At 38.8% G+C, this 25,981-nt stretch overlaps 3 protein-coding genes and 2 long non-coding RNA genes across 6 annotated transcripts in view; 3 read left to right on the top strand and 2 right to left on the bottom strand.

The window, feature by feature from the left end:
* The first annotated feature begins 1,210 nt into the window (after positions 1–1,210).
* Positions 1,211–5,954, top strand: LOC109164993 (ras-related protein RABF2b). The gene is made up of 7 exons (XM_019313568.1): positions 1,211–1,498; positions 1,888–1,965; positions 2,068–2,235; positions 2,421–2,469; positions 4,497–4,570; positions 4,763–4,856; positions 5,603–5,954. Exons 1-7 carry the CDS (start codon positions 1,460–1,462, stop codon positions 5,704–5,706), a joined length of 606 nt encoding a protein of 201 aa, XP_019169113.1. The 5' UTR covers positions 1,211–1,459; the 3' UTR covers positions 5,707–5,954.
* Positions 2,692–22,576, bottom strand: LOC109164995. Its single transcript, XR_002051459.1, has 3 exons — positions 22,412–22,576; positions 11,928–11,935; positions 2,692–2,702 (listed from the first exon to the last, which is right to left on the bottom strand). It is a non-coding gene; the product is annotated as an uncharacterized LOC109164995 (long non-coding RNA).
* LOC109164985 (putative E3 ubiquitin-protein ligase LIN) lies at positions 12,512–16,827 on the top strand. Its single transcript, XM_019313558.1, has 7 exons — positions 12,512–13,840; positions 14,069–14,201; positions 14,303–15,273; positions 15,353–15,494; positions 15,592–15,846; positions 16,172–16,481; positions 16,573–16,827. Exons 1-7 carry the CDS (start codon positions 12,777–12,779, stop codon positions 16,695–16,697), a joined length of 3,000 nt encoding a protein of 999 aa, XP_019169103.1. The 5' UTR covers positions 12,512–12,776; the 3' UTR covers positions 16,698–16,827.
* LOC109164996 overlaps positions 17,068–25,981 on the top strand; it is a 25,843-nt gene continuing 16,929 nt past the window's right edge. Inside the window, exon 1 of the long non-coding RNA XR_002051460.1 lies at positions 17,068–17,135. This is a non-coding gene — a long non-coding RNA (uncharacterized LOC109164996). The remainder of the gene's footprint in view (positions 17,136–25,981) is intronic.
* Positions 18,219–25,602, bottom strand: LOC109164984 (protein argonaute 2). 2 transcript variants are annotated; one of them, XM_019313557.1, is made up of 4 exons: positions 25,589–25,602; positions 21,693–22,238; positions 20,316–21,465; positions 18,219–20,013 (listed from the first exon to the last, which is right to left on the bottom strand). In XM_019313557.1, the coding sequence occupies exons 2-4, from the start codon at positions 22,195–22,197 to the stop codon at positions 18,576–18,578; spliced, it is 3,093 nt and encodes a 1,030-aa protein (XP_019169102.1). In that variant the 5' UTR covers positions 22,198–22,238; positions 25,589–25,602; the 3' UTR covers positions 18,219–18,575. The 2 variants fall into 2 exon arrangements, with proteins under 2 accessions (XP_019169102.1, XP_019169101.1); XM_019313556.1 differs by lacking the exon at positions 25,589–25,602 and having other exon boundaries at positions 21,693–22,462.

Raw genomic sequence — 25,981 nt, 5'->3', positions numbered from 1 at the left:
ATTGTTAATTCAATCCAGGAGATTTTCAAAAAAAAAAAAAAAAAAAAAAATCAATCCAGGATTAATATTATACGTGATTCCAAATTCACTGGGTTAATCCTAAGCCCACAGGATTTCGTTGCTAGAGCTACTAAGGAGTTAAATTGCAAGTCATACAATCAGTTCATCAGTCAAATCCTAATTTTTATGTGCGCACAAGGGATCCAATCCTAGTCGTTATATCGTGGACCGCGGTGCACGTGCATCGCAGTAAAAACGGCGTCGTTTCTTTAAGTAAAGAAACGGCGCGCCGTTACTGTTAACGGAGCGCGCATTTTTTGGTGTGTTAATTACCAACTGAAACTACAGTGTATCTAAATTGACACTACAATGTATCTAAATTGACACTGTCTCACGTATTATTTAATATATTATCAAATGAAACTGAAGTTATATCAAAATGATACTGTAGTTGTGGTGAAATGAAACTGCAGTATATATAAAATGAAACTAAATAACATTTCACATATTTGAGTGTATATTGTGCAATGAAGTTGTAGTTATATCAAAATGATCATGTAGTTGTGCTTTAATGAAACTATAATGTATATCAAATAAAATTAAATAACATTTTCACATATTTGAGAGTGTAAATGTCAAATGAAACTGTAGTTATATCGAAATGAAACTGTAGTTATATCGAAATGAAACTGTAGTTGTGTTGAACTAAAACAACAGTGTATTCAAAATGAAACTGAATAATAGAGTTACCTTTTGCGAAACGGCGTGAAACGAGTGCCTGTTTTTTTCATCAAACAAAACGGTGTCGTTTTGAAGCTCAGTGCATGATATAATTTGCCATCCAATCCATACATTTTACTTTTATTTCATTTTTTACTCTATGATAAAGTGATATGTTTTGATTCATCTAACAACTATTAATAACCAAGACTATGTGGTCTAATGGTACCTGGATTGGAGTTCAAACCTCAATGTTGTAATAAAGTCAGTAGCATCGTTGGACAAATTTATTTTGATTTTTGAGCCGAAAACCTACGATCGGGTAAAGTTAAATTAATTAAAAATATTATGTGTATTTTTATTTTATACTCTTAATTTTTATTTTTATATCCAAAACCTTGATGTAAACATTGTATTAGATTTAAATAAAAAGGATAATTTATCATATCTGCTATATCAAAGAGTCAAATTAGATTTGGGAATATATGTACTAGAAATCTAAATAAACCCTTCTTCCACAAAATAAGCATTACAACTGTCAACGGCGAGCCAGGGTTGAAATATACCTTTCTCCCTTTCGCTTGACAATTATACCTCCATCATCTCCTTCTTCTCCTTCTTGTCTACTCAACTCCTCGAAACTCTCTAAAGTTTTCCTACTTTTATTGTATCTGAGCTGAATCGATCAGAGCCATACACTGATTCTTTTACTTTATTCTGAAGTGAATCGATCAGAGGCATGGCTACCGCCGGAAACAAGAACATGAACGCCAAGCTGGTATGAACTTTTCATCGTTTTCACCTAACCCCTTAAAACGAACCAAGTTGCTTCTTTTATGCGGGGATTGGGGTGGTTGCCTTTGGTTATGCTTATATCTGATCTTGGGTCTGCTCAAAATTTTCTACAGTATTATCAACAAGTTCTTTGTGCCGATGGTTAAGCTTTGTTCACCATATATCTCTTGAAAGTTTACTTGAAAATTGAAATTGAATTGCCCTATTTTTTTTTTTAAAAAAATCTTTATGCTGCAAAATTTGTGTTTTAATGCCAATTTGATCTTTATTTCTTTAGTATCATTTGTTTGTGATCAGATTCTTTTGCTTTCAAGTTTTAGACTATTGTTTTTAGTGTTTCAATTTGACTTCTGGTACTGAATTGTGTTGTAGGTGCTCCTAGGAGATGTTGGAGCTGGAAAATCAAGTCTGGTATTGCGTTTTGTTAAAGGACAATTTATTGAATTCCAGGTCGGTTGTTAACTAATTAACTTGCTATCAATTTTGATAGCCTGTGATTTTTAGCTTAAATTTTGACTTGTGATTTGCTGTATCTGTTGGGCTGTTGCCCAGGAATCTACGATAGGAGCTGCTTTTTTCTCACAAACAGTGGCAGTGAATGATGCAACTGTGAAATTTGAAATATGGGACACAGCAGGTCAAGAGAGGTACCACAGTTTAGCTCCAATGTACTATAGAGGAGCTGCAGCTGCCGTAATTGTGTATGATATAACAAATCAAGTAAGTGTTGCAGTGCATTCTATGCTCCAGAAGTACTTCAGCTTGAAACTTATCTGTTGTCTAGAAAGGGAAAATTAATTTGATCTGCTTGAGAAAATTTTTGAAGTATATTTACTACAGTTGATTCTTTGCACATTATTTTAGAAATTAAATTTAGTTTCAATTGGTACTTTTTCTCTTTGTAGGCATCCTTTGAACGAGCTAAAAAATGGGTCCAGGAACTTCAGGCACAAGGTTTTCTACCTCTCATGTTATTTATTTATTTTGTTCTGTTTATTCTGTTTTTTTTTTTTTTTTTCTCCTGATAATATACTTGAGTGATGAGGGTTGTTTCATTTTTAAAGTTGCTTTGCAAAATTATTGTGGTTAAATTTAGCGGGTGTTATTTATTATAATCTATAGGAATTTTCTTTATTTTAGTACTCTACCATCTCTCTGTTAACTTATGGAAAGGGTTAAAAGAATGTCTACAATCTGCTCTGACTGAATTTGCAAAATATTGATAAAATTAGGAGGTATGTGCAAATTGTGCATTTTAGAGAAAATCACTTTTGGTCCTATGACTATTGGAGTATTGTTAATTGCAATTCACGAGTTTCAAAACTATCAATTTAGTACCGTAACTATTCAATTTTTCTCAACTTCAGTCCCTCCATCCAAATTGCCCGTGAAAAGTAGCCGGAAAATTTTAATGGGTAAAATAATGAGGGCATTAGTCCTTTTCTTCTCTTCCTCCACATTTCTTGCTCTGAAACTGCACTACTGCAGTCACTGTCTCGCCGATCTACTCTACCATGGTGGAAACATTCTTCTTATTCTCTTTTGGAATCACACTTCACGGCTTACGCCCTGGAAATGTTCCCTTGCTGCTCTCTCCACTGTAACCCTTCTCTGATTTCCCCTTCCCCTGCCATCCCATTTCTGCCATTTTTGCTCCTCTCTGTAGAGTATCTTTGATAATTAAGTGTGTTGTTTCTCCCTAACTTAAGATCAGTGTAATTTATAGGCAAAGTGTGTGTGTGTGTGTTCATGCAGAAAAAGGATGTCAACAGACATGTGTTGTTCATCTTCTGGTTAAAGTTGCAGAAAATGTGTGTTTTTTTCCTGGTTTCCGTGTTCTCCAATTAATCAAATTACCACAAATTTTGTGGTTTTGTGTGTTTGATAACAATTATAATTAATATTTCTAAATAAAAAATGGAAAATGGCATCACATCGTTCACGTGTCGGAAACCACCAGAATAGCCCCATCCATCTGGGCAGCACCGGTAATCATATTCTTGACATAATCAGCATGGCCGGGGCAGTCAACGTGGGCATAATGCTGGTTCTCAGTCTCGTACTCCACTGTAGCAGTGTTAATGGTAATCCCACAAGCAAGCTCTCTCTTCCGGGGTGGTGTCGATTTCGTCGTATTTCTTGGGGGCGGAGTAACCATTAGCGGCCAAGGCCATGGTGAGGACGGCGGTTAGGGAAGTCTTCCTGTGGTCGACGTGGCCGATTGTGCCAATGTTGACGTGAGGCTTCTTCCTCTCGAACTTGACATGGGCAGTGCGAACCGTGAAGCGCCAGTGGCGGATGGCTGCTGGAACGGCGGCGGAGGGTGACTGGATGAAGTGGGTGGACAGAGTTGGCATGAAAGAAGAGGATAAGATAAGCTTAGAGGGTTTTGAGGGGGTGGGGGTTGGAAGAAGGGGTGTATGGGTAATGGGTATACTAATTTACTGTTGACGGCTGTTGACGGCTGTTGCGGCGACGGAAAAGAGAAGAATGAGAAGAGAAGGAAAAAAAATGGACAAGAAAGAGAAGAGGAGAAGAAAAAGACTAAATTGTCCTCATTATTTTACCCATTAAAATTTTCTGGTTACGTTCTGCCGGCAATTTGGTCGGAGGGACTGAAATTGAGAAAAATTGAATAGTTACGATACTAAATTGATAATTTTGAAACTCGTGAATTGCATTTAACAATACCCCATAGGACCAAAAGTGAAATTTTCTCTGCATTTTACAAGCATAGACAAAAAAAAAGTCCTTTTAGTTTGTTAAAAATCACATCTTCAATGCCTTGAATGGAGTCACACAAATCCTTTTACCTTGTTAAAAATCAGTTATTCTATTCATTTTTGGGATTGTAATCTGAATAATGTTTAATAGTTGAAGAAACGTTATCCTTCAAAATAGAAACAGTTAAATGGAATTTTTTTTGTGGCACTCTTTTCCCCTTGAAAGGTTTTACTCACTACTATCTATGCTTTTACTAGGTAACCAGAACATGGTTATGGCACTTGCTGGAAATAAAGCTGACTTGTTAGATGCAAGAAAGGTTGCACCCGAGGCAAGTTCTGTAATTCTATGCTTTAGACTTCTATATGATTTCAGAGTTCAAGCTGAACCTCTCTCTCATGGAGTATAGCTTTTATTTGTTTTCGTTGATGCCTTGTTGCAAACTGGGAAAAGTATTTAGCCTCCTCCACATTTTTGTTTCAGAACATCAATGTTTCTTAAGTAGTTCTGACTTGTGTTGCAGGAAGCACAAAAATATGCAGAGGAAAATGGGCTTTTCTTTATGGAGACGTCTGCAAAAACTGCAACCAATGTCAATGACGTTTTCCATGAAATAGGTAAATCTTTATTCAAAAGCTTTCTGGTTTATAACGAGGAGTCCACACAACCAATGCCCACAGATCTTAGTTTGGTTACCTAAGAAGTAATTGAATGTTTTCAAAACCGTCCATTTAGCACATATATAGTCTCAATACTATTCACTGTTATTTTAGCTGTCACAGTATATACCAGTGTACTGGTTGTTTGCTTGTCTGTCAATTTGGAGTAGGCTGATTTAAGAACCACTTGGGTTTCTTTAAACCTTTCACTTGGTATATCTCATAATAGTGTATGCCATTAGCCCATTACCATGACAAGAATTTATGTTTTAAATGTGTGCTAATATGGATTAGGTTGCTTTTATCATGTCATCTGTGGAAAATTATTGTTCCCAAAGGTTGAATCCCCAACCCCAAGGGCCCCCATGCCCCGGTCCAACAGTGCATCTGAGATGATGTAAATCATGGTAACTCAGTTGAACACAGAGGCTAGACCTTTGTTTACTGCGTACAAGGAGCCCCCCTCACTTTGAGAGGTTGCTCCCACACTGCTGCTGGTGAGACCCTATGACCAACTGAGCTGCCCATGCGGGCTTCTGTGGAAAATTATTACTATGATGAATGGTGATCTGATGTCAAGTGAAAATGGTCACCATTGTAGTGGACTAACTACTTTGGAACTTAAATATTCGATTTTTAAAAATTTGTGAATCACTCACTACATATCTGTTATTGTTCTATATCTTTCCATGTTTCATGTGCAGCAAAGAGGTTACCCCGTCTGCAGCCTGCACCAAATCCATCGGGCATGGTTCTTATGGACAGATCTGCTCAAAGAGCCACCACTACCAGTTCTTGCTGCGGTTAACCTCCATTATCATATGTGCAGCGGAGAAATGCACCCTGTTGGTCTGTATCTATATTCTTATGTTTGGTTAAATATAATGAGTTGTGTTGTCAACTCCTGCACAGGAATTTGTTTAGAGTGTTGAATTGGCCTTTCATGAATTCTATTTCTACACACAACAGTCATACTCTCCAGTGATGTCTTTATGTATTCATACAAAATCTGTCACAAGAGCCATGAATGCCATAATAGTAAAGAACAATTCTCTATACCCATAGTAGAGGATTTATTCTCTGAATTGGTAGGAACAAAGTTGTTCACCAAGGTTGAATTAAGGTCTAGATACCATCATGTGAGAATAAAGGTTGGATATATGTTCAAAGTTGGCAGATTCCTTGTGCGCACCGGCATTTGGACCTGTTCGCTGAACCATTGAGTCACCGTGACTTGGCAAATTATTGTGTGGACCATGACCCACACAATGTTATGTGGACCATAATAAAAAGTACATTTGTAATATACTAAATGTACATTATTTTTGTACTGGATGTACATTATACAATATAATGTACACTCAGAACAAAAATAATGTATATCCCCTGAATACAATATACATTATTTTTGTACTGAATATACATTATTTTTGTACTAACTACTGAATGTACATTATTTTACAGTAGACAAAATATGGTCCATACAATTTGTGTGGACCATGGTCCACACAATAATGATTGTCGTGATTTACATCCTCCCAAATGTTATGTCGGGTCGGAGTGTGAAGGACCCTTAGGGTTGGGGATTCAACCTTTTTGGGAGAAGAATAAAGGTTGGATAGGAATATAAGACTCATTGAAGGTTGTATGAGTTCAGGGTTATGTTATTTGGACCCTCTTCCATGAACTTTCAACTTTGAGTTTAATTTGTCATTTTGTTCAAGTTTCGGCGTGACAATAACTTTCAACTCTTTCAAAAATGCTCTAAAAATCATTAAATTCTTCTTATGATCAAGAATTTAAACTAATTACACAAATAAGGCATATAAGGAACATTTTGGTCGATGGTACACCAATATCAAGCAAAATGAGTTTGGATATATGGCATAAATAACTACTATTTGGCAGAAAGGCATGCAATGAGTATCAAATCGTCACCCATAAGCATTAAAAATATACATAATAAAAATTAACTATATTATTCGTAAAGTTTAAGCATATGAGTATTTACCAAAGAAGTCTGTAAAATTTAGACACAGAGAAAAAAATATGTAAAAGGTAGAGAGAAAATATTGTAAAGAAAATTTTAGAATATAGAGTTTGGAGATATATTTAAACTACTTATATTTAAAGATATTTAGAAAAGTATATTATTCTAACTCAAAGTAGATTATTCTAACTCATAATATTTATCGATGTCGTTTTAGAGCGTGGTCCACACAATAATTTGTCAAAATATGGGAGGAAATTATAAGGTGATGTGGAAGAGTTGGGCCCACAATTTGAAGATAAAAGGGGAGAACCATTGTGGATGCCGGGAGACTAAGATTGGGAATCATAAGTAGACTCAAATATATAGATAGAGTCCCAATACTCCCCCTCAAACACAGGGTAAAGATGTGACATGTAGTTTGTCTCTAAGAAAAGAAAACCTAGGACTTGCTAAAGCTTTTGTAAATATGTCAGCAAGTTATCTTTGGTAGAGATAAAGTTGACTTGAATCTCTCCCTTGGCAACTCTGTCCCTCACAAAATGATAGTCAATTTCAACATGTTTAGTGCGAGCATGAAAAATAGGATTAACACACAGATATGTAGCACCAAGATTATCACACCACAACTTTGGAACTAAAATCCCAGTGATGCCAATCTCACGTAAGAGGGAGAGAACCCATATCACTTCAGTACAAACATCAGCTAACCCTTTGTATTCAGCCTCCGTAGAGGATCTTGCAACAGTTCTTTATTTCTTGCATACCCAAGACACAAGATTTGACCCAAGAAAAACAGCATAACCACTGGTTGACTTACGATCTCCATGACAGCCAGCCCAGTCTGAGTCAGAGGAGACATGTAATTCTCTGGATTCATATTTTCGGATACATAAACCATAAGATAGAGTCCTTTTGACATACCTCAATACACGCTTGACTTGTTCCCAATGAGTGACCGTAGGAGCACGCATGTCTTGACAAAGTTGATTGACTGCAAAGGATAAATCTGGTCTGGTGATAGTAAGATATTGAAAAGCTCACGCTTGGCTTGTTCCCAATGAGTGACCGTAGGAGCATGCATGTCTTGACAAAGTTGATTGACTGCAAAGGATAAATCTGGTCTGGTGATAGTAAGATATTGAAGAGCTCCAGCCAGACCACGATGACCACCATTCCCGCGACGACCGCCACGAGACTGCCCGGATTTCTAGACGGAAAAAGCTATCAGCGACGGTCCTCCACTGCCGGCGACGAACTCCTCGGCATTGAGGAGGTCACCAGTGTTCCTCGGACATTGAGAGAAAATACAAGACCCCGAATTCAAGTCGCGAACCCCGAAATACGTGAAGGTTTTGTTCTTCAAGCGGAAGGTGCCGGCCGGCGAGAGTTAAATCCTCAATGAGAACTTGTGCCCGACAGATATAATCAATGACGGAAGCATCACCTTGTTGCAACGTTTGAAGTTGCCCGAGAAGGTTCAACGAGCGAGACCGAGATGAAGAGGCAAGTGCAGAGGTAACGACAGTCCACACTGCACGGCTGGTGTGATGTCCGATAGCCAAGGACATAACTTCATCAGACAACGATGACATGAGCATAGAGAGAAGTGTGACGAACTCATGGATGATAAGCAAGATTCGGCAAAGGCAGCGCTCCCTCTTCGCCGGACGAGATCGTGGCCGGCGGGCAAGGATTGGTTCCGTCGATGAAACCCATTAGATCATGTCCGTTGAGAAAAGGAACAACTTGAGCCCTCCAAAATAAGAAGTTCCGATGAGTCAATTTGACGATGATGAAGTGATGAGCCGTGGAGATGGTGATTACGGTTGAAGTAACTGATGAGAGAGGGGCATTAGAAACGGTTCGTTCAGAGGAATTGACAGATCCGTCGGCCATTGGATAGAAACCCTAGCTAGCTGATACCAGACGATAACTGTAATGAATTGTATTAACAGTCCTAAATGATAAGAGTACAAGACCTATGTATATATACAAGAAGAGACATAGGGAGACTAGGATTGAGAGACTTAGGGAGACTAGGATTGTGAATCATAACTAGACTCAAATACATAGATAGAGTCCTAATAGCCCTAAGTATGCTTTATTAAGTGCCATTATGACATTAACGAGATGAATAATCTTCATTTTTAAAGAGTAAATACTCAAAATGGTCCCTCGACTATAGCTAAATTCACAAATTGGTCATCGACTTTTAATTTCAACAAATTAAGTCCTTAACTTTGCAATTTTAACACAATTTGGTCCTATGTCTATTTGACTGTTTGTTGACTGCGCTTTTTTAGGATATATATGTAATTTCATGGTCCATCGTCGGTTTTTTAAGATTCCGGTTGCATTTCTACACCGCACTATTACATTTGAATTCACTGTCGGCGTTGCACCCCATGCTGGAGAGATTATAGCTTTTGATAGATCGCCGAAGTCCCTGGAGTGGCTCTTCGAGAAAGCCGTGACTCCAAGCGATGTAGGCAAGCTGAACTGGCTCGGGATCCCCAAGCAGCAAGCGGAGAAGCACTTCCCCCCTCCGAAACGGCGCTGTCACCTCCAAGAACGTTCTCTAAGCTGAACCGGTTCGTGATCCCCAAGCAGCAAGCGGAGAAGCACTTCCCCCTCCGAAACAACGATGTCACTCCAAGAGCGTTCTCTTGAGCTTTGCACGTGAAACTACATATATATCCTCAAAGATCGCGGTCAACAAACGGTCAAATAGATGGAGGACCAAATCGTGTCAAAATTACAAAGTTAAGGACTTAATTGGTTGAAATTGAAAATCAAGGACCAATATGTGAATGAGTTAATTCCAGCAATGGTCCTCCGACTATATTGATTTTCCAAAATTAGTCCTTGACTTTTAATTTGGACACTTTAGGTCCCTTGACTTTCAATTTCTTTCCAATTGAGGTCCTTTCGTCAGAATACGGTTAATTGAATTTTAAATGAAGGGGTAAACTCATCATTTCACATGCCTATGTATTATTCTTAGTATTTCTCCATTGTATACGCGATATATATGAAGATAATCTTAGTCGAAACCCTAAAATGTTCCTCGTCATTCCCCATTTGCTGACTACTCGTGTGTGCGTTCCTCTATTATTGAGATGTTTACAAGGTATAACAGCGAAATACGAAGGGAGAAATACGAAGAATAATACATAGGCAGGTGAAAGGACGAGTTTACCCCTTCATTTAAAGTCTAATGAACCGTATTCTAACGAAAGGACCTCAATTGGAAAGAAATTGAAAGTCAAGGGACCTAAAGTGTCCAAATTAAAAGTCGAGGACTAATTTTGGAAAATCACTATAGTCGGAGGACCATTGTTGGAATTAACTCATTTGTGAATTTAGCTATAGTCAATGGACCATTTTAGGTATTTACTCATTTTTAAATTACTAGTAAACTTAAATTATGTGTGTTTCTTTCCAAGAAAAAATAAATTATATGTATTTAAAATACTAAAAATAACAAAGAATGTTTTATATTGTTGTACCTATTAAATGTTAGCAATTATGACTAAATAACAAGGAATGTTTTATGTTAGCAATTATGATTAAACATTACGAAACTATCAAGAAGCACTTATTTAAATCTTTTATGACTACACAATTTTTTGAAATCAAAACTTTAATGCACCCCAAAAAAAAAAATTGTTCTTGGACTTTGGAATATGCTATCTAGCTAGAAGTTGGATCCTAAAAGAAGTTTAATCTTTTCTGTTTAACAAGAAATTCTTGTTCTTGTATAGCGTGTGTATAGTAGACACAATATAATATTTGAAGGATTGGTAGAGTAGCCTTTCCTATTCTCTGTTGTTTCTTTCTTATATTTTACCCAAAGTGCCAGAAAATGAAGACATACATTCCCTTGGTATGGTCCCCGTTTGGCTTATCTGTTACATCTTCCATCATCTTATACCGGAGAAGTAATTTGTAATTACTTTTACATGGCATGCATTATTTTGTTAAGACATGAAAGCATATAAAATTTACATCATTATTTACTATCAGTGTAAGTTGTTGAGTATGTATGTCTTATATGTTATTGGGAGATGACAAGTGTTGAAGTATAGTGGAACAAAGTGATATAGTACATACATGTTTATGTCGTTTGAACTTGGAATTAGGTTTGCTGAGTTGGTTAAGGGTGCGGGGCAGCACCCCCAAGGTATGGTATATGGGTAATTTTGTAAATGTACTGTTAGTGTTTTCTATAAATATGATACTTGTAACCGATTTTTTTCACTCCAATGAATGTAGGCAACAACCAAACTACGTAAATCTTCTTCTTCTTTATTTTTTCTTTTTCTTTTTTTCTATCTTTTTTTCGTGATCTCTTGCTCTTGTTTTTTTCTCAACACAAGTGTGTTCTCTCAATTGATACTGAAGTAGACTTTTATAATTGTAGACTTAGGTGAATGTGGCTCAAAATGTTCAAACTATGGACTTAATGAGAAATCTTACAATATCTTGTATGCTTTGTAAAATAGTTCCTTGTAATTCATCAAAAGTATGTTGGGGGAGAATAAAACTTACCAAAAGTACATTGGGGGAGAATACAACTTACCAAAAGTACATTGGGTCAAATACTCAAATAGTGAATATTAAAATTGTGAGAAAATTTTATAATATTGTACATGTAGTTTGTACTTTTTTAAAGTCTTGGGGGAATTACCATTGACCTTCATTAGCTTAGTTATCATTGACCTAGACCTCAACAAATATAATTCTAGATTACAAATACAAGTTAAAGGAAGAAAGATGGCTGAACTAGGAGCTTGGCCAAACCCACCCAAGATCTATAACGGTCATGTTGACATTACAGGTGCTTATGCTCCGCAAATTTCGTGCAGAAACAATATTAAGACAAATCGTGGAAGACACATGTCTTCCTATTATTTATAATCAATTGCATATTCTAAATCTATATCTATCAAAACACAATACACAATTTTACAAAACATAAGATATCGTAAAAAAAAAAAACTTTCAAAACCATGTTAATTAATTACTTATTGTACTTGGAAGCCTAGAAGCTAAGGAATCTTGGAAGGCTTTGTTACGGTACTAGGATGTCCCACTCTGCTATGGAGATCATGTGCACTTCAGCTTCTATACAAGCTGTTGTTTTGTCTGAACACTAGGGCAGACGTAGTCGATAGACGATAGCCATACTTTCTGCATTTAATGGATGAGAATTGAGAAGGGATATGATGTGTGGATTCATAGATATAATCTATTCTATTCAGAATATAATGGAAGGGACAAAATTTTGAGGTGGTTTTTTTTGTGCTATTTCCCATCTGGCAATTTGCAATCCACCAATGCATTGTGGGCATGCATTCAATCCAAACCCAAACCACAATACAAACAACTTACTTTCCAAACCACATGCAATCCCCACTTCCCAACAATAATATAATGTGCACGGGAGAACCAAGGATAGATTGCCTTGCAATTTTTTATTAGGTCAAATAACTTTTTCAATCAGTTTTTTGAGAAAATCATTTTGTATATAATCAGCTAACAGCTAATAACTAATTTACCAGACACGTTTCTACAATCAGCTAATGTTATCAGTTAACAGTCATTTATCAAACACCCCAGTGAGAGGTCTGGCATGAAGCCTGGCGGTTAGCAAGTAGTAACTACTTTGAGGCAAGCGGTGGAGATTTTTGCCGTTTGAAAGGGGGGGGTTTTAAAATTTTTAACAAGAGAGCACTAACTGTCAAGATAGTTATTGGGAAACCAGTCACTAATTCTTGTCCTCATTTCTGTGGCTTTCTTAGCTTTGTCTTTCATCTTCCCCACTTGTGCACTCAGAGAATGTCAGTAAAGAAGCCATTCCACATCTCCCCTCTCTCCCATCAATGGCGTCTCTGCAACAACTCCTAGCGGAAGAAGGGTTCGAGGGAGGAAGGGCTCTCGAAGCTCGAAGCAAAGTCAAGTTCAGAGCAAGAGAATCTCGAGACGAGTCTGTTGTTTTGCCTATCTACATCTGCCATGACAGAAAAAGCTCGGATTTTTCCAAGCAGAGGAGCAAAGGTTCTTCGTTTTATTCCTCCTCGTCGAGGAGGAGGAGGAGGAGTTTGGAGTCGGGGATATCAAATCCATGGTCGACGACAGCTGAGACAGTTGCAGGCAGAGATAATGAGCCTGCAATTGATGAAGTTGCCATTAGAGCAATGGTTTCTATACTGTCTGGCTATGTTGGAAGGTACCTGAGAGATCAAAGCTTTCGCGAGGCGATCAAGGGCAAGTGCTATGCATGTTTCACCAGGAACAAGGCTGAATCTGATGACAACCCCGTTTTCGCAAATATAGAGATGGCAATTGAGAGTGTTGAGAGCCTGGCAGCCAGGCCTAATGGCACCAAGAAAGAACTGGAAGTCAAATCCCTGCAGAACTCCATCAGTCTCTTAACCATTGTAGCTTCTTTGAACTCTGAAACTTCAAGAAATGGTTCAACTTGTGGAATCCCCAATTCCCATCTCTCTGCTTGTGCACAGCTTTACTTATCAATCATCTACAAGCTCCAGAAAAACGACAGAATTTCAGCCAGGCATCTCCTGCAAGTATTCTGCGATTCGCCTTTTCTGGCAAGGACTTGTCTTCTTCCTGAGCTCTGGGAACACCTGTTTCTTCCACACCTCCTGCATCTCAAGATTTGGCATACCAATGAGCACGAATTCTTGTCGAGCTCGGGCTATGCTGACAAAGAGAAGAAGATGAAAGGATTGAGAAAGCTGTACGATGATCAAACGAATGTTGGCACACAACAGTTTGCTCTGTATTATAAAAAGTGGCTAAAAACTGGGGGTGAACCCCCACCTGTTCCTTCAGTGCCATTACCTTCAAGATTCAGCTATGCAACAAGGAGGAGGAAATCCTCAGACTCTTTCACTTCCCATTCATCTACAAACAACAAATCACTGTAAGTTGGAGCTGTAATGAGTATAAAACTGATAGAATTAGTAGTTAAAAATTGTGTTAGGATGAAAAGCTTACTATTTCAATGCCACATTTTAGAAAGGCAGGGTGCTGGACTTGGCCCTTCGGGCCCTTTGCCCAACAATCCCCTAGCCACCTGGTGCTGGACTTGGCCATTCAGGCCTCGGCCCAACAAATTGTATGCTAACTGGTAATTGTAATAAACTTGAAGATATAAAGCTGTTTTCGGCCCCATCGGAGAGAGGCAGGCCTTGGATTTTGATAACACAAATGAAAGTTTCAGCAATCCATGGGATTCTGCAGAAGCTAATGGAGATGGCATTAAGCATTGCAATTACACTGAAGTGAGTAACCAAAGCTCTCTTAATTTTCCTAATCTCATCAAGACTTTCAAATCTGTAATTCAATTTTCTTTTTTTAAAAAAATAAAAATTCCTGTCTCCAGAAAGGAGATGTTGTTGTTCATAGAAGATCAAGAAGTCAAAGCTACAGAAAACCAGAAGCTGAGTTTCAGGCTGAGACTAAAAAATCAGACTACTTTCGGTTCTTCACCTGCCAAAGTGAAACAAAAGGTTGCTTGGTAAATGGAAACATCATGGATGGAGATGTTTCATGTGAAGAAAATATAGATTTCTTTGCTCCAGACAGTCTAGGTGAGGCGATTTCCACAATCTGCTCCTCAGACAGCCTAAGTGACTGTGAAAACGTGATCCGTTTGCTGGCCAAAACTTGGCTAGATTCTGATGGAGATCCCAAAATGGAAAGTGAATTATCCAAGAGACCAGTCATTGAAGGAATAATGGAAATCTTATTTGCTTCCAAAGATGATGAGATTCTTGAGCTAGCAGTCTCGATCTTAGCTGAACTGGTAACTAGGAAAGAGATGAACAGGCAGGTTATACTGAACTCAGATCCTCAGCTTGATATCTTCTTGAAACTATTTAGAAACAGCAGCCTTTTTCTCAAGGCAGCAGCTTTACTTTACCTAGTGAGACCAATGGCAAAGCAGATGATCTCACTGGAATGGATTCCCTTAGTCCTTAGAGTACTCGAGTTCGGGGATCAGGTACAGACCTTATTCGCGGTTCAATGCAGTCCCCAAATGGCAGCATACTACTTTCTCGAGCAACTTCTCTCGGGCTTCGATGAAGACAAAAACTTGGAGAACACCAGGCAACTCATCACACTTGGAGGGCTAAGTCTGCTGGTGAAGAGGATGGAAACCGAAGATGTTTGTGAGAAGAACAAAGCTGTTTCCATAATGTATAGATGCATCCGAGCCGATGGAAGCTGCCGCCATTACTTGGCTAGAAGCTTGAACAAAGACTCTTTTCTTCCTCTTCTTCTGGCTAGAGAGGAGCAGAGATATCAAGGGGATGCCTTTGCTTTACTCACAGAGCTTCTCTGCCTTCACAAGTAAGCACAATCATTCCCCCCATTCTAATCTTTCTTATTTCAGTCCGGGCTTACCTGAATGATTTTCTAATTTCTACAGACAATTCCAGAGAACAGAATTCTTGAATGGACTGATGAATGGATGCTTGAACACCATGCATATATTGTTAGTCTATCTCCAGAGAGCTCAACCCGAGAAACGACCCGTTATAGCAGCAATTATGTTGCAGCTTGATCTTTTGGTGAGTCCATTTTCAGCTTACAGATACAGCATATCACACTAAAATTGCCAAGAAGTTGTTTCAGTGAGATCCTCATATACTTTCAGTCACCCTGCAGGGAGATCCAACAGTTTGCAGTGTATACAGAGAGGAAGTATTAGATGAAATAATCAAAGCACTAGACTGTCAAGTGTTCAATGAAAGTGTCCAGGAACAATCCACCAGAGCTCTCCTGATTCTCGGGGGGCGATTTTCCTACACCGGAGAGCCAGTGGTGGAGCAATGGGTGTTAAAAGAAGCAGGCTATGATGACTTCTTGGTGGATTCTTATTACAGAAACTGCTCATCCATCTCTGATGAATACATGCACCAGGTATTATTGTATAATTCCCTCCTTCAATAAACAGTGTTTTGGGCCAAGTCCAGCACTAGGTATCTAGGAGATTGTTGGGCGAGGGCCTGAGGGCTCAAGCCAAGTCTAGCACCAGGTGGCTAGAGGAATGTTAGACAGAGGCCTGAAGGGCCAAGTCCAACACCCTGCCTCTTGAAAATGTGGCGCTAACTGCTATGCATGTAATAAAGAAACAAAGTTGTGTCTTTGCTACTAGTTATAGGTTTTGGCGTAGTGTTAAACGTTTGATCCTAACACAGTGTTTCTGTGGAAAACGTTCAAGCTCACTGATCTTTTTTGTTCTCAGAACAAATGTGATGAGTTGATGGAATCATGGCAGAGGAAAACAGCAATGGTGCTGCTCACCAATGGAAACCAGAGACTGCTGGCAGCACTTGTGGATTCCATAGCCAATGGGATCCCTTGCTTAGCCAGAGCAAGCCTGGTGACCGTTTCTTGGATGAGCAATTTCTTCCATTCCATTGAAGACACAAGCCTTAAATCTGCAGCATCCTCAATCCTAGTCCCTCTGCTCACCCAACTCTTAAACCATAAAAACTCCCTCGAAGAAAGACTCCTCTCTTCATATTCATTACTTGGTCTCGCAAAGAATTCAGGCAAGTAAATTTCATTCCACCCCCACACTCACTCTTCAAATGAAATAGCAGTACCAGATTAAAAACCGAGTTTTTCTTCTTCGTTTTACAGAATGCATTTGTAAGTTGACAACTTCAGACAAGGAGCTAATGACTAACCTTCACAAACTGTCCAAGGTTTCCAGGACAGCACAAGAGCTTACCTCAATTCTCTCAAGCAGCCGGCAACAAGCCTGAGATTCTGCACCACTGCATCTTTAAATGCCTGTACAAGTCTCTATGTATAAAAGATAGTTATGATTCCTGTAGAAACCATTGCTTATTTGGCAAGATTGAATTAATAATGAACAAATTACACTTTTGGTCCTGTGAGTAGTATAATACTGGCAATTTGAGTACGTGACTTTCAAAATTCCCAATTTAAACCTTTAACTATGCAATTTTTGGCACATTTGGTCCTCCCGGCCAAATTGCCGGCCAATTTTGGCCGGAAAGTTTTAAATCATTTTTAATTAATTAATCAGAGGGGCAAAGTAGTCCTTTCACACTCTTTCTTCTTCTCCATTCTCCCCCTTCTTCATCGTTGCAGCGACGGTGGATTTTTCCGGCGACGAGCAAAGACTGAAACGCACTTTCCTTCTTCACACTTTCTAGTTTGTATCGTCATCGCCTTAGGTAATACACAATTTCACTTCAATCATTTCGAAAGCTTCTGCTATTTTCTTCCGCTGAGGCGTATGACATTGCAGCGATTAAGTTTAGAGGCGTAAATGCAGTCACGAATCCAAACCAGAACGGCAGCGGCGATCACGGGAGAGTTCAGGAGGATAATGCAAACGTCGCCGCCGCGCCGGACTGGAGAATAGCGCTTTATCAGTCGACGGCGGAGGAGCCGCCGCCGCCGCCCAGAGCTCGTCGGCATGTTTCGGGTTGGGGGAATCGGCGGCGAGAACGCTGATGAGCGCTCACTTGTCGAACGCTTCTTCGCTGGTAACCAGCGTGGAGAGCTCCCGGGAATGCAGCCCCGACAAGATGAACACCGTCGGAATGGGATCGGCGGCGACGAGTAGCAGCACGATTTAGTGAGTAGCAAGCCTCCATAGACGGACTCTTTAGTGTTTAGTTATTAAAGCTCCGATTTCTTTGCTAACCCAATCCGTCGCTGCAACGATGAAGAAGGGGGGGGGAACGGAGAAGAAGAAAGAGTGTGAAAGGACTACTTTGCCCCTCTGATTAATTAATTAAAAATGATTTAAAATTTTCCGGCCAAAATTGGCCGGCAATTTGGCCGGGAGGACCAAATGTGCCAAAAATTGCATAGTTAAAGGTTTAAATTGGGAGTTTTGAAAGTTACGTACTCAAATTGCCAGTACTATACTACTCACAGGACCAAAAGTGCAATTTGTTCATTAATAATAATAATAATATTTCAAAAATCTTTTTCTTCCTCATTGAGAAAAAAATGCAGATTTGGCACAGGCACTGCACTGCACTAAACATGCTCACAGAATGCACCACCCTTGCACATTAATTGCAAGGGTGGTGCACTAAACATGCTCACAGAATGCACCACCCTTGCACAGTAATTGCAAGCGTGGTGCACTAAACATGCTCACAGAATGCACCACCCTTGCACAGTAATTGCACCCTTAGTTAGAAAGAAGATTAAAGCTGCTGCGGTTTCACCATTCTTTCTAAAAGTGAAAGATAGGCAAATAAAAGATTGGCTAATAAGCTGACACAATTTAATGACAATAATTTCACACAATCACAAAAAACCAAATTTATAAAACAACACACAAACAAGTCCAGTTCACCAACACTGGACAAATAAAACACAACATCAACAATCCATTGCAGTACAAACACAAACCGTACTGCCAACAAGAACAACAATTGTCAAATGCAGTACAAACCAACAGTACTGCCCTCAAGAACAACAACAAAAACAAACACAGCAAAAACTACAACAGCGGTCACCAGACACGCTTTTATTTCCAACAGGCACACCTTCCTAAGCTATGAATCCCATTAGATTCACGCACAAACCATGTATGCGCAATGGGAAGGTCAGGCCATCTCCACCCCATAATTGGTGTCTGATGGGCGGACCCATCAGACAAAGAACATGATGTCTTTCAGATCTGGGTGGAGGTTGTAGAATTGCTGTTGGAATGACAATCCAGCAGAGGATGACGAAGATGATGCAGCAGCAGCAGTAAATGGCGAGACAGATGGTTCCCTCTCCTTGACCACCTCCTGGAACATGCGCCCCCTGTAAGCAACGAGATCAGCATAGTACACCGGGGGGACCAGGGAAACAGCTTTGGCACAGCGGGCGAAGGTGAAGCACAGGTCATAAATCAGCTTCTGCAAGCTGTCAGAGGTGAAACGATTCTCGTCCCACAGAACATAGTAGTGCGTCGGCTTGCTCGTCCCAAGGCCTCCATAATGACTGCACAGATAGAAATCAAAGTCATTAGGGTGGACAACCGTTGTGTCCACAACTGTTCCAGGAGGCACATTGCCCGTGGCTCCTCCATCGCTCCTGTTCTTGGGGAACAGGCGGGTGCTGTGCCTCTTCTGTGCAACAACCAGGGTGATCGGTGGCTTATAGCCTTCAACATAAACAGACTTCATCAGATCAATCAGCTCTTCATTCAGTACCATATCAAACTGACCCTCACTCACACCATCACGGAAGACCACAATTCTCGAAGGCCTCACAGAGTTCATCCGAGCATACGTGTCCACGAGACCCGCACACATGCTCCCAAAATTAAGAATCCTTTCAGTTCTGTGACTCTGCGGGCAGACCCTAGCAGCATAGCGATTCGCTGCAGGCCAATTGACTGTGGCAACAACTGCAGCTATGGATGGACACATAGAGTTCCGGGCAGCAGGATGATTGACATCAGCTCCAATGAACATCACATGCTCTTGACCACTAAATTGAGGAAACTTTTCAACAAGCTCGAAATTGCTTCCTCCCAGCTTAGCATTAATCTTCTTGCAGAGATTAGCGAGATCTTGGTCACGCTCTTTGTTGAAAACAGTGGTCAAGAAGCATTGTGTCACTACCCCAACTTGTGTTTCTGAAACCCACTTCACATACTTGTAGCCAGCATGCTTCCCAGACATTGCACACAGGATAATTTGCAGTTTTCCCTTTGTTTTCCTTCCAGCTTCCTCAACCACACGCTTAAAGAGATTTTCAACCTTGCTGACAGAGTTGAGATCATACATGCTAGCCGGGAGATAAACCAGGGGTTCTTCCATGGGGATCCCCATACTTCTGCAACGCTGTTTCAATTTACCCACAAAATCCTGGGGCCTCAACCTGTATCTATCAGAAGAAGTAAAATCTAGCAACGCCCATCGCTCAACTGGGGTGCCATTAACAACAGATTTCCCAACAAGGTTCCACTGGCATTTGTCATTAATAGGGACCCTGCCTGAACCACCAAGCTTCACTTGAGGGGGAGGAAGTATGCGGCCTGTAACCGGTGTCATGGGCATATCAACTTCAATTCCAAAGTTTCTACTTACCTCCCTGTCATAAGCAAGTAAAAAGGTAAAAATTTAGCAAAAAGAAAACTCTTATTTAGTCTAAAAATGTGGGCTAAAAGTAGAAACTTAAGTGCAGTATATGTGCACCTTGAGTGCATTGGCCGAATCTTAAATTCTAACAAGCTATAATCTTCCTAGAAACTTAATACTAGAAAGACAATTAAGATTTAATATATTGAATCCCTACAACTAGAGATGCACAAAGAAGACAAACCATTTTGGGTATAAAAATTGAAATGTATGAACACATAGAGATATTGAAAAACAATAATATATATTTCATACCCGCAAGGTCCATCCTCAGCCTGAACCATTTCATTAATTGCAGCCTGCCTTATATGTGGTAGAGGAAGTGATAGCTTCTTCAAGAAAAGGCCAGTATCACGATCCAAATCCTCCTTTGGAAATATTTGCCCCCCAACCAAGACACAGAACTCCATCGGCAAAAACCTGTCCCTCCCAATATCCAAACAGGGGATATCTGGGTAAACAACCTTCTTCCCATATTTATCCATGAAGTAGTCAACAAGATAGGATACTCTGGATGGATCATCCCCATCTTGAAATGTTATCTCTCGTGTCCTTTTCTGGGTTAATTTGGATATGATGTACTTTTGTTTGGTTTTGCGATGAGTCACATGTACTTTCAACCCCCTCAAAGCTTCTTCAACCATTTTCCTGAACCTATCAAACTGATCAAGTCTGAAACCTGTAATATACTGGTGAAGGAACTCCAAGACAGGCAATGCCTTGCGAAATGCCAAGACCGAATAGTCAAGACATAAAGCAAGACCTTGTGAGGTCGGCTTCAGGCTATGTTGGTAGCCTCTGTGAGCTGCAACACCAAAGCCAAAATCTTCTTCGGGCCGATAATCAGGGGAGAAATAGTACTTTCCAACAGGTATCCTGCTTCTTGAAGGGTTGTCTTTCATCACCAAATCCATAGCCTGGAGAATTTCACGAGGTATGTGAGAGACGGTTCCACCCAAGTAATCCTTAAGCTTTGAAAGCTTTAAGTCAGCAACATGCTTGATGGTGAACATATATGTGCGAGTCCTGGAACCATCTCCAGACAAAACCACCTTGAATTCTCCACTAGGTAGTGGAGCTACACTGAAAACGTTCTTCTCTCCATCATAAGTAGTCATGTCCACAGGAAACCCACTAGGATTATCAGCGAACAGTTGCTTCTTGATCATGGCAAGATCAGATCTTGAAATCGTCTTCTTGGTTGGCTCATTCTCAACTTTGACTTGCTTGACATCCACGTCGTAGTGGAATATGGTTGTGTTTGGATTAAAAGTAACTGGGAAATGATTAACAAGCAGATTGATTTTCCTGATTGCAATGGTTCCAACATTTGGCCTTTTGATTGGTGCAAACTTGTTCTTTGAACCTTCATGAGGCAATTGCCTCACGCTAGTCTCAACAGGTACTGCAAAACAAGAAAAAACATGGTTTTAGGGAACAGGCTGATGATTGCCACACTATCACAGAAAATGTATTCAAGAAAATAGGAAAAAAAAACATAACAGAGCGCAGAAAAGATATGTTTATATTTGCATATATAAAAAGTATATTTAAACTTAGGAGAGATAAACTCAAATACGGAGATATAATTTTTTTTTTTTTTAAAGCAAATAAATGTGTATGAAAAAATACCTGGAGGCAAAGCAGTGACTTGGGGTTGAGACTGAGACTGAGGAGAAGAGACCATGGATGGACCCCAGGGCCTTGGTCCTCCAGAGGGACCCGCACTCCGTGGATGCTGAAGTTGGGGGCGATGGGACCCACCCCAAGCACCAGTGGCACTACCGCCACCGGGTTGCGGTTGCTGCTGCTGAAACGGTGGCCGCTGTGGGCCACCCCAGGCCGGAGTGCCACTAGGCTGCTGAAACTGTGCTCGTGGTGGTGGACCCCACGCGCCACTACCAACAGGCTGCTGTTGCCCTCTCCAAGGAGCCCCGCCAACCGGATTCACCGGACCCTGCTGGTGAGGTCGCGGATCCCCACGGCCCTGCCCGTATCCACCCCGGTAAGATCCACCTCCACCTCCACGTCCACCCCGGCCGCCGGCGCCGGCAACACCTTGATCACCTTGACCTTGTTGACCCCGACCCCCGCCGCGACCACGGCCTCCGCCACGCCTCCCATTTCCGCCTTCCATATCCACACTCAAATAACTATAACAATACCAAAACAATAAACCTTATCTTAGCTCAAATGCCTCACTATCAACTGAAAATGCATTTATGAAGATCAATGTAAAGCAAAAACTACACTTTTATACGCAAGGAATCTAGTCTTGTCTAGCTGAAAATGACGAAAAAGGGTTCCTTAGCCTTAGGCCCCAAGCATCGACCTCTGATTTGCTAAAGAACAAGAAAAATCATGAAAATTCTAGAAAGACCCATTGAAAAGAGAAAACGCGTAGTGAGTTGGGTCACGCAGACTGGGAGCGGAAGAAGATACGGTGACTGTTGGGGAAGACGGAAGAGAACGCCATAACGCTAACACAGACACCCACAAATGGCGACGTGCCACGTGCACAAAGATACAACATACGGAGTACGGACACCACATTGACTTGACGTTTACCCTCACCAAAATTAAAACGGGCAGTTACACTAAAGTTAAAATGATGATGTCATGTCATGGTTTAAAGAGTAAATTTAATATTAATGTTTTAAATTTGTGAGTTTTTGTTAATAAATTAGGAGAGAGAAAACAGAAAGATGATAGAAAAAAAAAAACAAACAAACAAAATTTTTTACAAGACAAACATGGCGTGTGCTATGTATGTGCCTACTAGGTGCATATGTTGTGCTCAACGCGTGAAAAAATTTTGAGTTATGTTATTTTGGTTATTATATTCTATAATAGGGATTATATAAAAGAAATTAGACTACCTTCAAAGTTCAAAATAGATTTAAGAAGTTCAAGTACCAATAACTAATACACCACTTCCTTAGAATGGATTGCCTTACTTTAAATTGAAAGAAAAAAGAGGCTAGTCAAGAGAGATCAATAAAAGAAAGACAAAATTAGAAAACAATTTTATTTTATTTATAAACATAAAACACAGTTCTCACTTCACCATTCGATCTTGTTAGCCCTAAAGTTTTATAGTAGATATTAGAAAAATGAATACCTTCAAAGCGAAGAAAACATATCTAAAAAGTTCTAATAACAATAACTAGGACACCACCTTCTTATTCTAATCACTGACTCCCTTCACATTAATCAAGACATATCAATAGAAGAAAAAACAAATTAAAAAAAAATCAAATTGAAAACATAATTCTTACTTGACAATAGTATTTGAACTGATACCAGATGAGAATTGTATTGAATGAACTTAATTACAATAGTACAGACATGGAGAATATATACAAGATAATCATAAGGAGACTAGAATAGGGAGTCATACTATGACTCACATACAAAAATCCTAATACTAGTCTTAATAGTACTAGTTACTAAGACATCACATTTTTTTCTTACTCTAGAAATTAGAACCAACTACCTTCTCTTTATAGTTTTATCGTTTTAACTTCAAGTTTTATATTATGGATCAAAGAAAATAGTACCTTTACAACGAAGAAAGTAAATATGAAATTTTTTAATACCTATAACCAAGAGACCACATTTTTTTTCTTGGATTTTTGTCAATCAATTAGGAAAGATAAGAAGGAAGATTTTTTTTTTTTTTTGGACCCGTGCATAGTAAGCGCACATGTTGTGCTCAATGTGCAAAAAAATGACTTGCTTTTTTCTTTATCTCATCGCACGGGTCCTACTAAAAATTAACATTTACATTAAAAAAAAAAAAAAGAAGTGTAAAAATCACCTTCTCTATTTATCAAAAACATGCTGTTTAGATTTTTCCTACTACAAAAACCCTAAAAAAATCCCTAATGGATTGCTCTAAGCCAAATGTACTTTGACCCACTCACCCACCTACAAATCGTGTTTTTGTTCTTACTGCTGCTTTCATTTATTGCCATGAAAATCCCAAAAAAAAAAAAAAAAAAAAAAAACTTAATTAATGTGGTATTACAAATTAAAATTTTGGGCTAACAAATTGAGGAAGCTCATTGGGCCTTAAGCCCAACTAAGACCTAGACCAAGTTGAGGAAGTAATTGGGCTCATACCCAATCTAAGACTAGGCCCAAAGTGAATAAAGTTTGTTGGACATTGGGACAGGCCCAAACTGAGTAAGGTCATTGGACCTCAATCCCAATCTAAGACTGGCCCAATAAAGATGTCTGTGCATTAGCCCAAATTAGGAAGATGTTGGGCCTTAAGCCCATTATACGGCCAGGCCCAAATCATGAAGCCGTTAGGCCTTAAGACCAATATAAGGCCATGCCCATATTGAGGGATGTCATTGGGCTTTATGCCCAAGATCAGACCCAAAATGAAGATATCTATTGGGCCTTAGGCACAATCTAAGGCTAGGCCCAAACTGAGGAAGTTGACAAATGTTTTAATTTAGAAAACTTCTAGAACTTTACCAACTCTTGAAACTCTCGCATTGCAAGTTTTTAGTCCAAAGAAAACATATTTGATAATAAAAAAACATTTCGTTTTCAATGCTACACAAAAACGTTATTTACACTTTAGGTCCATAAATTTGGTAACGTTCCCACTATTGAGTCACTTATATTTTTTTAAGAGAAAAATTTGGTGAAATCTCACTAAGTTTTGTTACATGACTTGTGAGTAAATAAAGTTTTTAGACAAAAATAACAATTTTTATTTTGTAAGAACATATCATATAAATAGACATTTTTATCTATAAATTTTGCCGCAAACACATCTTGTGACAAAACTTAATAGGATATATATTTATATACAACATTTTAAAGTGCCAGTGGTTGGCACCCATGACTCCTAAAGTGCAAATTGTGTACCTCAAATAGCAATTTTCATAATTGTTCATGCATCAATAGTAAAAATGTCATCAAATTTGTATTATCGATAATGGCAATAACTTTTATTGAAAATAAGAAACTCATGAAATCAATCTCGACCACTAGGCTAAACTGTAATGCTATTTTCAATTTTTACAAAAACAAAATTAGAATTTTTGGTTTTTATAAAAAGAAAAGCAAATTATAGGTTGTGTAGACTTAGAAAAGAAATCGAGAATTTTCAAACTTTCAAAATTTACGAAAATGAAGAATTTTTCAAAGTTTAGCAACAAGAAAAAAAAGAAAGAAAGTGTGTTTAGCAAATTCTATCTTCAAATGTATGAACAATATCCATATTTTTCAATTTTCTTTGCTTTGCAGAATTGGAAAACAAATTTAGTTTGTTTCCAAATGAAAAATACAATTTTTATTTCCAATTTTGTTATTTTGGTTATCACATTTTATAATAGGGATTAGATAAAAGAGATGAGATTACCTTCAAAGTCTAAAAGCGGATTTGAGAAGTTCAAGTACCAATAATCAATACACAACCTCCTTAGAATCGATTGTCTTGCTTTAAATGGAAAGATAAAAGGGGCTTGTCAAAAGTGATCAATAGAGGAAAGACAAAACTAGAAAACAACTTTATTTTATTTCTAAACATAAAACATAGTTCTCACTTCATAATTCGTTCTTGTTGGCTCCAAAGTTTTATAATAGATATTAGAGAAATGAATATTTTCAAAGCGAAAAAAGCATATCTAAAAAATTCCAATACCAATAACTAGGACACCACCTTCTTATCTTAATCACCAACTCTCTTCTCATTAATGAAGACAAATCAATAGAGAAAAAGAAAAAAAAATTTATTTTATTTTAAAATTGAAAACATAATCCTTACTTCACAGTTTTCTAATTTCAACTCTCAAATTTTATAATAGAGATTTAAAAAAAAAAGGAGGACCTTCAAAGTAAATAAAGCAAATTTAAGAAAATATAGTACTAGTTAAGACATCAAAATTTTCTTTTATTTA

Source organism: Ipomoea nil, unplaced genomic scaffold (genome assembly GCF_001879475.1).
Source record: "Ipomoea nil cultivar Tokyo-kokei standard unplaced genomic scaffold, Asagao_1.1 scaffold3069, whole genome shotgun sequence".
NCBI classification, from domain to species: Eukaryota; Viridiplantae; Streptophyta; class Magnoliopsida; order Solanales; family Convolvulaceae; genus Ipomoea; species Ipomoea nil.
This window is presented reverse-complemented; position numbering and strand designations above follow the sequence as displayed.